We start from the raw sequence: 15135 nt of genomic DNA, 5'->3' as shown, positions 1-15135 counted from the left end.
AGACAAACCAAAGGATTTATTTTTGATCCCTTAACAAATGACTGAACGTGACAAAGTTTACCAAGTTGCACTGCTTCCCCCTGCTGGAAACGGCTCTCTTCTTCTTGATGTCCTGGAGCACTTTCTTGCTCGCAGAAGCTTGTGGATTTACTGGTGAGTTGTTGGGGTTCAAGTACACGGAGACAGAAGTCCTGTCTGTCTTAGCAGCCATTTTTTCCACTTTCTCATTGGAACTTACCTATGAGAAACATGATGTTGGTACTTAAAGCTTTTTTTACATTCTGTACGATGTTATTGAAGGTGCAGCTCACTGTAACAAAGGCTTTTAAGAGCAACGGTGTGGTTCAAACGCCACCTCCCCAACCTGGAATCTAACTCACTTGAAAATAAGGTTCATAAAATCTCAAGGTTAAGGATGATATATAAATCTAATAGAACTCAGGAAGGGAAAACGTGTTGAACTCACACAGTAAACAGGCTGATTTTTACATGTAATTCTGTTCACAGGTGTGGTGGCTGTCCTCTTCTGTGGAATTACCCAGGCGCATTATACATACAATAACTTGTCAGTTGAATCAAGAAGTCGCACTAAGCAGGCAAGACTGTCTTTCACCTTTTATACAATATATTGCTGTAGCAGACCATGTACTATTGTTACTGAAAAGCATCTTTATTGCTTGGCCTTTAACATTTGACTGTTTTCTCCCTAGCTCTTTGAGGTATTGCACTTCCTGGCTGAGAACTTCATATTTTCTTATATGGGTTTGGCACTGTTTACTTTCCAGAAACACATATTCAGCCCAGTTTTCATCATTGGAGCTTTTGTATCCTTTTTTGCTTTGTGTGAGGTTTCTCTATTATCTTATGTGCCTGAAAACTTGTGGTGTCTGTTGGCTTTACCAAACAGAGGATGGTGACTGACCTGAGTTTCCCTGATGTCTTGCAGGCACAATAATTTTGAGAACAATCTTTGGTTACCCCTTACGTCAAAGCCCTAAAGCCTCTGTGCTACACAGTTTTTGGCTCTGTAGCTGAGCAAGTGCTAGAAGTCATATGATTTCAATAGATGAATAAATGAATATGCTTTACTGTGTGACTTGGCTATTGACAGCCAGCAGTGATTGTGTTGCTCTTGTATTTGAACTTTGGAGGCCTAGAAAAGGATTAATTTTTCTCTTCACTTCCAATGGTCCCTTGAAGAAAGCAAACAAACTTCAAGTAAATAAAGAGGATTGTGGGTGACCAGATTATCTTTGGAGCATGGCTCAAAGGTGGAGGTCAGGATCTCAGGTGATGGGAGGAGGAAGGAACTGAGCTGTAGTGCAGACCAGGACATGAAGGGTATGCACTGCTGAAAGGTGCTGGTGTTGGAGGTGGGTATCCAGTTCCCATTGTCCCTGGCTGACTTGGTACCTGTCTCTCAAATTCCCCAGAAATGAACACTTCTTAGTAGTCACACTCACGTAAACTAGGATTCCTCTCTGCACCCTGCCCCTGTTGAAATGGCTTATGTAACTATTTTTTCACTATATTCCTGGCTGCTTCAAAATTCAGAGCAATTAAGTGTGCATAAAGCAATGGGAACTAGTCTTCCAGTCTTTATTTCTCTCTGCCTGCTGCAGGAGTAGGACTAGCAGCAATGGAGATAAACCCAGTGAAAGAACTTATAAAGATGGCCTAATCTGGAATGTACTTCTTTTCTCTCCTCCTTCCTACTATTTTTTTCTCATCTCTGTACTGCTTCTAGGGATTTATCACATTTGTCTTTTATTTTCCTTTGGCCATTTACTCTTTCTGAAACAGTAATAAATTTTCTCCTGTGTCTCCTCACGTCCTTTCTTCTGACCTAAAAAATGCTCCAGAGCCCTGCAGCCATTGGATAAAGACATGAAGAGAATAGTTGCATCTGGTATATCAACCATTGTAATTTTTCACCTTTGCTGTGGCCTTCCATCCTCTCTCAGGTTACGCTATCCGTCTTGGGTTTGTTTTAAGCATTTATTTTGTTCCTTTCTCTTTCTACCCACCTATCTTTTATTACATTTTCCACATCTTTCTACCACTGCACTTAACCTCTGTTGCCTCTTAAGCGTTTTTCTGCCTTTGTGAGGAGGGCAGCTAGTACTAGCACCCACATTTTGCCTCAACAGCTACTGTCCCCATTGAGTTAACACCTTGTGGGCGTGAAATGCAGAGGCATCACTGGCTGCTTAAAGAGAAAGTTGGACTGCAAAGGCAGAGCTAAAGCCTCAGTGTCATTGACAAAATCCTAGCCATTATTCCTACATACACTGGTTATGATGGCTTCTGATGTCTGATTTCTGCAGTCCTCAAAAGGACTGCTATAAAAGTTGTTTGCAATAATTACATGAAGCTTTTTGTACAAAGTAATAATCAAAATCTTATTTTCCTAGAGACATAATTTCCTGCAGACGCTATTGCTTTACTTTAGCTATGGCAACAATCCAGTGGTGTATAGAGCTCTTATATGTTGGGTTTTTTTTTTCCATAAGAGAGCTGTTTCATTCTTCTAATGTTGTTATTCCAGCAGCAAATGATCAGTGTTTGGTGGGCTTCTAGTTGTGTTGGTGTTTTATAGGCTTTCAGCACATCACTCTAGTTTGTCCCAAAGTGTTACCTAGATGGTGGAGGGTGTATTGAGCCTTCTGCTTCTTCACTGGAACCACTGGATGTTTTATACCACAGTAAGTGAGGGAAGGAGCTTACCACCTACTGTCATGAATTTCTGCAATGCTCTCTTACTACTATTTTTGAACTTTGTTCTAGTGCCAACAAGTGCTTTTTGGATTTATCATCTTAGTAACTCTGTACTCTTAAGTGTCCTTGCCAGCCAGTAGGAGATTTTGCCTCTGCAGGTGCTGTAAGGGAGCGGCCACTTGCTGGTCTTATGTTGTTTTTCCTTCTGTACATAGGACTGCGTTTCTGTTGGTGTGAAACACATAATCAAATGGTGGTAGTGATAGTTGTTTAAAGTGTGAATTTTTTAAATAAAGTGTTCACTTGTACAACTGGTAATTTTAATACTAGGTATAATTGCACTATGCATTAAAAAGATAGGTTATACTAGTTAACTTGCATTCTGTGCAATGAGTTCAGTATGCACATAATAGATGAAAGTCTGTTTTAAGTAGACAGAGATAACAAGAACACTGGATATCATGATGTAAGCCTCTCACTAAAACAGAAGCTTCATGTTAGAGCCAGGTACCCAAGAGTGCATACCTCAGGAAAGTGAAATCCTTAACCCTCAGCTGTGAACAGATTGCAATCTTTTTGGGCAGAGCTGCACACATCTACCCTCTCTCATTCCTGTTGAATCTGGGCAGAAGGCATAAGATCAGCTGGAACTTTCAGCACATGATGATGTTTGCAGGTAAAAGCAAAAATGTTTGGTAAAGCAAAAAATCTTACTTTTAATGCATAAGCAATTTATAGTACTACCTTCTGCTTTTATAATCCACATCCATGCATCCTGAATAGAAGACTTAATGGTTGTTGCAGTGTGCCATCACTTATCTTTCAACCTTTACAGAAAGTGTGTCACATCTGGGAAGAGTGACATCTTGAAATGCCAGCTGCTGGCAGCAAGCAGTCACTTCATGTTGGGAATAGAGTATTTTCATTTGAAGTGCATCTGAAGGAGATAGGGAAATTGGGATGTATGTCTTCCAGAAGGTTATTTCTATCTGAGAAGAGGTACACATTGTGCAGAAACAGGTATCTGCTGAGAAAATCCAGCTGTATTTATGGGTGCCATCTCCCACTTAGTTGAAGAAAGCAAGGTATTTGACTTAAACTCGCTTACGATTTCTGTCACACAGACAACTGTTTAAGTTTGTCATTTAAAGCAAATCATGGAGTCTGTGTCTAATCATGTGCATCCTCAAGAAGTGCCGGGGATGCCTCTGTACACAAGAGGGTGTAAAGAAGAGGGAGCCAGGCTATTTCCAGTAGTGCTCAGTGACAGGACCAGAGGCAGTGGGCACAAACTGAAACACAGGAGGTTCCCTCTGAACATCAGGAGACACTTTTTACTGTGTCCAAGCACTGGCAGAGGTTGCCCAGAGAGGTTGTGGGATCTCCATCCTTGGAGATATTCAAAGGCCATCTGGATGTGGTCCTAGGCACCCTACTCCAGGTGACCCTGCTTCAGCAGGGGGGTTGGACCAGATGACCTCTAGAAGTCCCTTCCAACCTCAACCGTTCTGTGTTTCTGTGATTCCCCTGCTTAAGTCTGCAGATGGCCAAATGCCATGTCCTTGCTAGTGGAGTTTCATAAATGGGGGTGGGGGAGAATATAGTCGGCCTGTGAACATGTTATTAGCTAGAATATTTTTCCAGCTGATAACAATTTCATATAAAGGACTCATGCTTCAGTTATGGAATCAACTGGAAAAGTGTGCATTTTCATTTGGATTCAGGATGCTGCTTGATTTCCATAATATGTTTTGCTGTTGTCTGCAACTTGTTTCTGCATTTCTTTCCTGTTAGTTTCTGGAAATATTTACACCTTTTCTTAGCACTTGTGGATTCTATAAGTTACAGAAAACTACCAGGGCAAATTATGTTCTAAATCATCCCAGGGTATAATTTATCAGGGAAACTGGGGGAATTAAAACTTGCTGGAGTCCAGTGCTTTCTGCCTGTCACTTTGTGCCTGTGTGGCAGGGAGGGAGCAAGGAAAGATGCTGTGTTTATAAATAGGCGCAGTTGCACTTCTGAAGCTCCGCTATTTCATTTTTTCGCATAGGTCTCAGGGGAGCCATGGCGTTTGCTCTGGCTATACGAGATACTGCTACCTACTCACATCAAATGATGTTCTCAACAACTCTCCTCATCGTCTTTTTCACTGTGTGGATTGTTGGTGGAGGTACAACTCCCATGCTGTCATGGCTGAACATCAGGTCAGTATGCAACTGCATGCTGGGGAAACTTCCCTTTTCAAGTGGCAGCTGTGCTAATTAGGGCATAGTCCTACAGAACTTGTTTGGTGCTTGCTAGATTTGTTCTAGGTATTCAGAACATGATGTTTTACAGAGAAAGTGCTAGTGCAGGGTTGGTGAAGAAAATGTACTGATGCTGCTGGGATTCAGCCTAAAGCTCTCTGATGCTCTGCAAGTAGGTATCTAGGTCCTTGTCAGCCCAGTATGATAGGGAATAGGGTTGCCAATACAGCAGCCCCTATATTGAAAAGAAAGAATCTCTCTAGTCCCATATAAACTTCTCTTCCTATTGTACTAAGGCATTTCCCTGTTGTCTGGCTCTTGGTAATGGCCCTGTTATGTTTTATAAGTTAAATGGATTCTTTAGTTGGTCGTGCTAAACTGAATGCACTTTAAACATCTATCCAAACAAACCTGATGTTGCCTAAACAACTGGGATAAATGGGATCCTGCTAGTCTTCCAGGTGTGTTTCCTCCTGTTTTGAGAAGACCTGTGAAAATGGTGAGTAGTGTGATTATAGATGTTTGCCTGTAAATCCTGGCCAATACTTAGTGCTTTTGGGCTGCGAGTACATTCATGTTTGAGGATACTTGAGAATTGTGAATCAATCATTGTTGAAGACCATGTATGTTGTTGTTCTGTGAAAGTTTTGGCAGGTGGGGGGGCAAGGGTAGAGTGGAATTAAAACAACGCACACTGTACAAACCCTTCAGTGTGTTTTTCATATGTAAATTATTTGTACTCTTTGGCACTTGAAAGCCTGCTTTGTCTTGCTTTCTAACTGTGCTAATCAGAATTTGTATCCTATTGTCTTGTGATAGGATAGGAAAAAACAATCTTAGGTAAAACCAGTTTCAGTCTTTGGAAGAACTGATCATTCTTAGGGACTGGTGCTACTTTTGGAAAACTTAAGTGAACTGTTTGTGGCAATAGGTAGCAGGTGCTTTCTAGGTTGGTAAAAAAAAAAGTAAAAAAAAATGGATAGGATTCCCAGAAATGCTTGTGAACTCTTCTCATTGAAGGTAGTGTGCTTCCAGCCGGAGACCAGCATTTCAGCAGTCATTTACAGTATCACAGCTTTAACAGCAAACATTGGGAAATCACGGTTTCCTTGTTTTGGTGCCAAATGAATCCATTTCTGCCCTTTAAAACTGTCTTTAAATGCAAATTCCAGATGTTTGGCTAGCACACCAGAAAGAAGCATCACTTCCATGTAGTCAGGCTCTCTGAAGGTCATGTCACTAGCAACAGGTAACGCAACACCTGGTGTGAAGTCAACAACAGAACAAATTCCAGTGCAGTTGTGTCATTAATGATCATGAGATACCACATCCAAACAATGTTTCTAAGCCCAGCCTGACTGGTTTCTGTGCCCAGGTGAGAGCTGTGTAACAACCTTAAAAAGGTACCTGGAAAATAGTTGTGAAGTAGCAGCTTTTTTGGTCATTGTCCCCCCTGCTGCGCATCGAACCTAGGAAGCAGTTTATGGAAGCATCCAAGAATATGCACGTACTCCTTTAGCAGGACTACTCCGGTTCAGTAGTGAGACTCCATGAGCCTGGCTGATGAATTGCTCCTGAAGGGAGAAAGGGCTAACACCGTATCTATGCCAGGCTTGCCTTTTGGGTAGGCTATACTTGCAAAAATCATTCATGTGGCCAACAAGGCAGAACAGCTGGAAAGGCTATGATACCATTTCTAAAGTAACTGCCAAAAGGCAGTTAGCCGAACCATAGTTTTGAGCGTTTAGCTGTAGTTTTGGGGGAGATTTACTCCCTCTTACTAGTAAGCAGTAATTTTAACTGTCATTCGTTTGGCATGGTTGACAGAAAATAAATGGTTAACTTCCCTGTTAAGTGAAGGGTATCATATAAACAAGGAGGTCTGCCTACAGCTGCCTTGATAGGCACTGCTCTATTGATCATAGGATCGTTTAGGCTGGAAAACACCTTTAACCTAACACTGCCATGTCCACCACTAAACCATGTCCCTAAGCACTGCATCTACACGTCTTTTAAATACCTCCAGGGATGATGACTCAACCACTTCCCTGGGCAGCCTGTTTCAATGCCTGACAACCCTTTCAGTAAAGGAATTTTTCCTAATATCCAACCTAAACCTCCTCTGCCACAACTTGAGGCCATTTCCTCTCATCCTATCTCCAGCCACCTGACAGAAGAGACCAGCACCCACCTCGCCACAACCTCCTTTCAGGTGGTTGTAGAGAGCGATAAGGTCTCCCCTCAGCCTCCTCTTCTCCAGACCAAACAGCCCCAGTTCCCTCAGCCGCTCCTCATCAGACTTGTGCTCCAGGCCCCTCACCAGCTCGGTTGCCCTTCTCTGGACACGCTCCAGCCCCTCCATGTCTTTCCTGCAGTGAGGGGCCCAAAACTGAACACAGGACTCGAGGGGCGGCCTCACCAGTGCCCAGTACGGGGGGACAATCACCTCCCTGCTCCTGCTGGCCACGCCATTTCTGATACAGGCCAGGATGCCGTCAGCCTTCTTGGCCACCCGGGCACACTGCTGGCTCATATTCAGCCGGTTGTTGACCAGCACCCCCAGGTCTTTCTCCGCCGGGCAGCTTTCCAGCCCCTCTTCCCCAAGCCTGTAGCGCTGCCTGGGGTTGTTGTGACCCAAGTGCAGGACCCGGCACTTGGCCTTGTTGAACCTCCTACAATTGACCTCGGCCCATCGATCCAGCCTGTCCAGATCCCTCTGTAGAGCCTTCCTGCCCTCGAGCAGATCGACCCTCCCTCCCAACTTGGTGTCATCTGCAATGACAGATGGTGATGATGGAGGCTGCACTTTGAGATCTCATGAAATCAGAATTGTGCCAGGAGGTGGCAGCCGTCTGCAGCTGATGGAGAATTCGAAATTGTGCTGGTGAAGTACCCTGTGTGAAAGAGCACTTTCTGCTGGAAAGAAGTCCTGTCTGACCTTACAGGTTTAAGAAAGGGACAAATTAGTTTCCAGCTGAATTTAAGATATATGCTGCTTTTCTCTTTTCCATCCCTTTCTACCCAGTGGAAGAGGTAGCAGGAAGAAATGAAGATGAGATGCTGTCCCAGTGCCTTGCCCAGCAGCACAGTCTATAGTGCTGATGCAGTCTGAGGCTGTGCAGTAGGTAACTTGCCCCTGGGGTGGCCTGGGATGCTTTCTGAGCCTTGGCACTTGCCCATTAGGTTAGATTGCAACAGGCTGGAAATAAGTAGTGTTCCCATACAGGATTATTTAGCAGAAAAGAGGTTAAAAGTTAAAAGGTAGTTTGCTTCCTAGATTAAGTGAAGAAACATAGGAAACTAATGCCGTTTGTGTGTCGGACTTAAATGTCAGGATTTGTGTGGATTCCTAAAAGTCCAGCTCTGGTGTGAAGCTCACACCAGTTGTATCCTGGTTGACTTTGGCCTTTGTGGAGGGAAGGAAGGAAAACCAGTCAGCCATGACAAAGTCCTCACGAAGTAGTTGGCCTTGCTGCAGTGTGGAGGTGAGGAGAAGACAAGGGCCTGCTTTAACAGGGAGTTGACTAAGCTGACTGACCCTTTAGGCTGGTTTAGCTTGCCTGGTCATTGTGTGGCAGAGTGGCGTTACTGTAATCCTGTGGGCAGTGGTCGCCCATCAGTGGGGTTTCTGGGTGGTCCCTTCAGTAGTTCCTGCGGGCTGTGGGGGGCTGAGCTTTTTCCCCAGGAACTGCAGGTGCATGTCTGTTGTACTGGGCCAGTCAGAGGAGCTAAGACAGATGTCAACACCAACGGGTCTTGTTTAAGGTTGTGCCTGCACGATTTAAGTAGAACAGTACCAGAGAGCGGACTCCAGCCAAGACTTTCAGCCTGGCTTGTTACCACTACGTTTGTGGGGAGGCAGTTGTGTGCATGCAGGGGGCCATGCCCACACAAGGATCCAGAACTGCTTTGCTGTGGCTTAGAAGCAGAGGCACATGATTCTGGCTGCACCATTAATTGCATAGCAATTGGGATGCATGCTTTGTTCTTCACTTCTGGTCGCCCCTTCTTTCCCATGATGTGAAATATATTAAAAGCAGGTGAGGGATAGAGAAGCTAACATGAAAATTAAGTTTTGGTAAAGTAAAAAGCAGTGTAAGGAGGAAAATAGGCAAAAATACCCTCTGCCTCCCCTTGCCTGTTCTGAATGTCTGAAGTAATCAGAAGAACAGGTGTCTTTCCAGAGAGGGTGTCTTACCAGTGTACCAGGGTCCACTGATCAGGCTTAAATGTACAGCTAAGCAGAGGGCCTATGGTTTGTAGCAAAGACTTAACTTTAGTTTACTGCTTAACTGGGTGGGAAAGTGAGGTCATGACAGCAAACTCTGAGTAAAAAATAATGGGATCTTTAGATGCTTTTGGTTTCTGCCACTTGATGTTGAGCAAGTTAAAAATTAACACCAGAAACTGGAGTTAAAGCCATGATGTCATGTGTTTGAATTTCTTGGCTGTCTATCAGTGAGACGTATCCAAGCATGTGAGTGGTAAACGGTTATACTTTTCTAGCAGTATATTATTTTTGTTCTTAGAAACTAAAGCATGACTTGGATATTAAAAATATAGTCTCATCCTTTGAGACTAAAACAAAGAAACAATTTCCTGCCTGAAGTTTTAACGATTTCAGCAAACTCGAGAGTCCTGTAAATCAAAACCACTGGCAAGGTTCCTCTTTTCAGAAAAGTAGCTGACTTATCGTTTCATTTATCTGTCACAGGAAAAAAGGGAACTCCTAGCATTTGTATTGCAAAATAATGTTTTTTCCATTTTTCATTAGAGGTTATTGACCTGGCTCTTTTCATGTTGAATGAAGCAACACATAAATTAATGCCTTCCTGTCCTTCATAATCTGTTTCAAATGAGGAAGTTTGTGTTTATTTTAATGAAGTAATTTCAGTTATACGTAGCAACCTTTTTCTAAATCTTAAAGCATTATATATTTCAATTTAAAATATTTTAGGTATCTTTCTACCATAGAAGTTAAAGGTTGCACAGCCAATGTCAACTTTGATATTTACTGCCATATGTCTGACTTTGCAAATACAATGTTTTTAAGAGCTTTCTATTTAGTGATTTTTTTTTTCTTTAAATAAGCAAACTAAAAAAGAAATCTGGAAACACTAACTCTCACATAGCTGCTATGTGAACTACCAAACTATGTGGGATGGTGGTAAAACTGACAGCTTGGTGGCAGTCTCAGCTTATACCCTATTATCTTACCCAGGGTGGTCCAACAATAAAATGTGCATTTCTTAAATACCATGCCTCAGTGTGCTGTGATGGCAGGAGGTGAGTGTTGATGCTGGGATCCAGATTTGTGTTATGTTCCAGACTGGAGTGGGGAATGTCTGATAGGAGGTTACATCCTTCTGTTTTGCAGCCTGTTTCCATTATCGTACAATTTAGATTCTTCACTGCCTTCTAGCTGCGCTCTGATGCCCTTGAAGGGCAGATGCACAGACAGAGGTGCTGTCCCTTTACCACTGTTGTGGACTTTTTCCTTTCATATATTTTTCTGCACTTTTTCCAGTCACCTTTCACTATCTAGCTTCTCCCGTCTTCCTCCTCCTTTCCCAATCTCTAGTTTCTCATCATCAACCTTGAATCTGTCTTACTGGAGGTGCAGTGCAGTCTCTGAACCTCCAGCCTCACCTCTCTGGGCCTTTCCCTTGGTAGGACAGAGATTTCCGTCTCTTTTGTATGTCTGGAAGTAAGCATGGGAGATGCTTCTTTATCTCTGTTCTTGTGCTCTGGGACATAGCAATTCACACCAGAGAGAAAAAGTGTGGGGGAGGCCCAGACCCTGTAGGAATTGGGTGGAGATATATCTAGAGCACATGGGTGATATGGGTTTAACTGCCAAGCTCTGGCAAGCCTCAGCAGGCAGTTTCAGGAGTCACTGTCTTGGTTAGGTCAAGTAAAGAAATACTCAAAGGCACCTTAAAACCAACCTGAAACAAATTTTCCTAATTCCAGGGTTTTTTTAGTGATTGGGCTTTATTTTTTTAAAAAACATGGTGGTGGGAGTTTTCTTCTTCCTCAGTCATCTTCTGAGGAACAATTGAACTCTTCCAAAATAGCTAAAATTTTCCAAAAATGCTGCTCTCATTTTAGACATCTGGGAAAACTTCAGTATACTAATTTGGCAAAGATACAGCAAAGAGAGAGAAGTCATAGAAAGGAAGTTATTGGGCAGTTTTTAATTTTAGTTTTTTCTGCATATGCAGAGCCATCTCAGTGTTGGCCTTTTGGAGCAGAGTGCTCTGACCTAGAGTGTATGTCAGTATGGGAGAAGAGCTATTGAGCCAGGAATCCAAAACAAATCTGTCCAAAGTCTGGTATTTGCCTCGGCCTTCAAGGATTAGATGAGTGCATGCTCTTCATAGCACAAACTATGCCCTTAAATATTTGGTTCATTAAGATGTCAGCCTGCAGTCAGGGTGTGTCCACCTGCTATTTGTAAAGTGAGGGCTCTGGATTTCTGATCATCTGGGCTTTTATTGCACATATTCATGTAGCATGCCTTCATGGAAAAACGGGGGGGGGGGGGAACCCACAAGCTGCTAAAGTGTTTACATGGAAAATATTAGAAACCAAACATGCTTTCACTTCTGTTTTTCTTTTTTTAAGTACAATTGAAAAAGGCAAAGCAAGGAGTAAAAATGCACTCTGCTATGACTGGGGATTAATTATATTAAAGATTGTTAGTTAAACCAATGGAGTGATTTAGTACGTATTACCAGTTGTTTTGGACTTTCTGAAACTAGGCAGTATTGATGGCCTCTTTCATGTATGCATAGCTTCCTGTGATTATGTTCTCTAATGACTTTTTCTCTTTTAGACTATGTGCAGGTCCGAAGTGGTAGGAATTGTCTTAGATCAGCTTTGTTTCTGTGTAGCAGCTCTCAAGAGCTATTGAATCTAATTTTCTGGGGGAGGTAGCCTGTCATGAATACAGGCGTTTTGCCAGCCTGAATCTGAATGAATGAAGAATATTACTGGACATCTCAATTATAGTGCTGCTGTTGTTAATTTTTATGATTTTTGTCACTTTGTCATTGTTCTGCCATCCTTATTCTTGTATGCTTTGTCTTTTTTCATTGGGTAGGGGTTGTTTTGTTGGTTTGCTTTGTTTTGCTAAGGAGCTCTGTAAAGCTACCATCACATGAGCATTTTGTTACTCACATTGCATTCTTGTGCTGTACCAGAGTTCGTGACCATGTTCCATCGGTGGAAGAGATGAATGAAAGCCGCTGGCTGTATTTCAGGTGACACTGTGCTTTCCTTGATACCAAATTAACCTGGTGCTTGGCTTTCTTCATCTTTATAACACTGTGTGTGTTTTTTTTTTTCTATACTATGGCATGCTGCTGCTGCTTCTCCTTTTCTCCAGAGTGCCATAGATGTTCCTCAGTTCTGAGTCTGTTCTCTTCTTCTGAGCTGGGAGAGCGTGGATCGCACATGTCTTTAGCTTAAAAAAAAACCCACAAAACACTACATCCTTTAGCTTAAAAAAAAACCCACAAAACACTACATCCTTTAACTCTGTGTATGGGTAATTAATGAAGCAAAACTAGCATCTCTGGCCTGGGAAGACTTGAAAGCTGAGAAATCATGGGTACGATCCCATGATCCTTAATCATGCAGGTATTCTTAAGCATTCCCTGGGGTTATTTCATACAACTGTTCAGGTTGGAAGGGACTTCATAGATGATTTAACCCAGCCTCTTTGGGGATGCATTTTAAAAACTGAGGGTTATCACATTGCTTTATAGCAAGATGCTAATAAGAGTGGAGATAAACCAGAATCCTAGTTTTTTCTGGTTGATGGTTTCTAGAACTGATAAGTGGAGAGAGAGGGAACCAAAAAAACCAACCCCAAATCTTTGTGGCATCTATAGGGGAACGTGTATTTGTGTGTGTGTGTGTGTGTATTAAAAAAATACAGAATATTTATGTAAAGAAAACTCTTTGGGCTGGGACAATGGTAAGATTTTCATGTATCCTGTCACACTTGAAGGTTCCCAGCAAACTACTAAATATGCCAGAGATGCAGTACATTAGCTTGTACAAAGAGTCTGAGAACTATTATCTATTACAGTCATTCTTGGCTGTTGCCGCAGTAATTACATATGCTAGAATGTAATAAAGCCTGGTATTTTGGTTACTTGTCAGCTATGTGTTGCAGGACCTTGGAAAGGTTTTTGAAGTGTCAGAAGAGATGGTTCCGCCCATTTTAAAATGACGTAGTGGAGAACTTGATGTAGTTCTATCTGCTTTTTTTACCATTCCTTTCTATACATTTAGTTTCCATTTTCATTCCACGTTTTGTGTGTCAGCCATTTTATGCCACACTGTTTAAATTACTGAATTATACGTAGGCTTAGCATTTGAGGGATCAAACCTGAGTAATTGCTCTCCTATGTGTGATGCTGGAGTTGTAGCTGTAGAATAAGGACCAGGAAGGTCAGGAGTCAGTTAAGAGTAGAAACATGGTGCTTTGGTATTGGGAGTTAGGAGCTCGGTGGTAGTCCCTTTGCTGTTACAGAGCTCTTAAAGCATGAAAAGCCTTTTATGCCTTAAAAACAAAAAAATACTTTCACTAGGGAGGAGTGAAGAAATATACTTAAATTGGATTAATTTTTACTCTTGTCTACAGATTCCAGTAAACTTCCCAAGGCAGAAATAAAGATGGCTGAACTTTATGTACTAGTAACTGTCTGTACTGAAGTTTTAAGGTATCGGATAAAACACTGAATTGATGCCAGTGGGGGAAATAGATGGATTTTTTACCAGTTTGGGGATATATATTCATTGTTACAGCTGAAAGACTGCTCATATTCTTCATCTGACATCTGCTTTTTAAGAGTTAGATATTTGAATTGCTACTGTACACCCTCAGGGAATCCACACACAACTGCTGCAGTCGGCTTTCAGAAAGGGTGGAGGGGAAAACGCAGATGCTTGCTGGCATCTGCACTACCCTGGCCTTGGCTGTCCCGCGGCTGACGTGCCCCTCTGTCCCCATCACATAGGCTGTACCTCTTCAACAAAGCACTGCTTTCAACCAGCTTGCTCACCTGCCTTCCTCCTAGGGGGTTTGAGCAAAACACCACAGTCATTAGCAAGGCTACCCTCTCTGTGCCCCTGATCTCTGAGAGAAGATCTATGTAAATCAATCCAGTAACAATTTTTCTTAAGTTAAAAACCGGTTAAATAAATGAGAACTGATATTGGCCTTTACAGCACATTTAAATTACGGAAAGCTTTTTAAATATGCTTAAGGATGTGAGAGGAATTTTTTTTTTTTAACCACCAGAAAAGAATTATTGAAGATATACATGCATCAGCTTTATTTGTACATTTAATTATGGAAATAATTAAGTAAGGATGAAGTAACTAAATGTTTTCTGTGCTTCTCTCCACTGTTAAGGAGATTGGGAGAGACTTGAATGGGTTTTGGTGATAAAGATGTTTCAGGTGATAAAGAAGAGGCTTTCTTAGAAATTTCAGGACAGGACCTGCAAAAACATAATGCTTGTCATGAGACCAGGGTGTATATATCTTGAAACTTGTTACAAAAAAAATAGTTTCCTATACAATTCATGCTAGAGTAGAGGATAAGAGACACAGTATGCTGGTTGAAAGATGCAAAAAAGTCATTGTGGGCATTCAAAATAGTAATGTATTTTGTGTTAATCTGTGAACTGAGCAACACACTTTGAAACATGAACTCAAAAAAAAAAATAAGTGATTTATAGAAAAGAATTAGTTAGAAATACTCAAAATATAAATTCACCTGAAGAATAACTTTGAAAAAAATTTTTAAATGGACAAGTCTGTGTTGATGTACTATTTCAATATTGAAAGAAATGTCTGTAGTAAGAATTTTTTTCTAAAAGGTGAACCATTTTAATACAGAAAAGCTCTCCTTTCCTCTTTGGCACAATAGTGAACCCAAACACCTGGCCTGTGATGTACTATGACTTCTCACTGAACAGTATGGTCATCCTGCTTTGGTCTTCCACTAAGCCCCCATCCCCTGGCTAAAGGGGGATCCCCCCAAACAAATCCCCCAAACAAATGCACAACCTTCTAAGTCAAGTAAAAGCTGAGATATTCTGAATTGTTTGGTTTTCTTATGTACTGTGAAGTGAATGGGTAGCCTGGT

At 41.9% G+C, this 15135-nt stretch overlaps 1 protein-coding gene across 2 annotated transcripts in view; it reads left to right on the top strand.

Moving 5' to 3' along the window:
• Window positions 1–15135, top strand: part of SLC9A7 (solute carrier family 9 member A7) — a 79483-nt gene that overhangs the window by 46113 nt on the left and 18235 nt on the right. The window contains exons 8-13 of one of the 2 annotated variants that reach the window (XM_075057660.1): window positions 48–153; window positions 508–596; window positions 711–824; window positions 3283–3394; window positions 4772–4925; window positions 12173–12232. In XM_075057660.1, the coding sequence (XP_074913761.1) occupies window positions 48–153; window positions 508–596; window positions 711–824; window positions 3283–3394; window positions 4772–4925; window positions 12173–12232 (635 nt within the window). The remainder of the gene's footprint in view (window positions 1–47; window positions 154–507; window positions 597–710; window positions 825–3282; window positions 3395–4771; window positions 4926–12172; window positions 12233–15135) is intronic. The other variant, XM_075057661.1, reaches the window with a different exon arrangement.

Source organism: Buteo buteo, chromosome 25, assembly GCF_964188355.1.
Source record: "Buteo buteo chromosome 25, bButBut1.hap1.1, whole genome shotgun sequence".
In the NCBI taxonomy this organism is placed as follows: Eukaryota; Metazoa; Chordata; class Aves; order Accipitriformes; family Accipitridae; genus Buteo; species Buteo buteo.
This window is presented reverse-complemented; position numbering and strand designations above follow the sequence as displayed.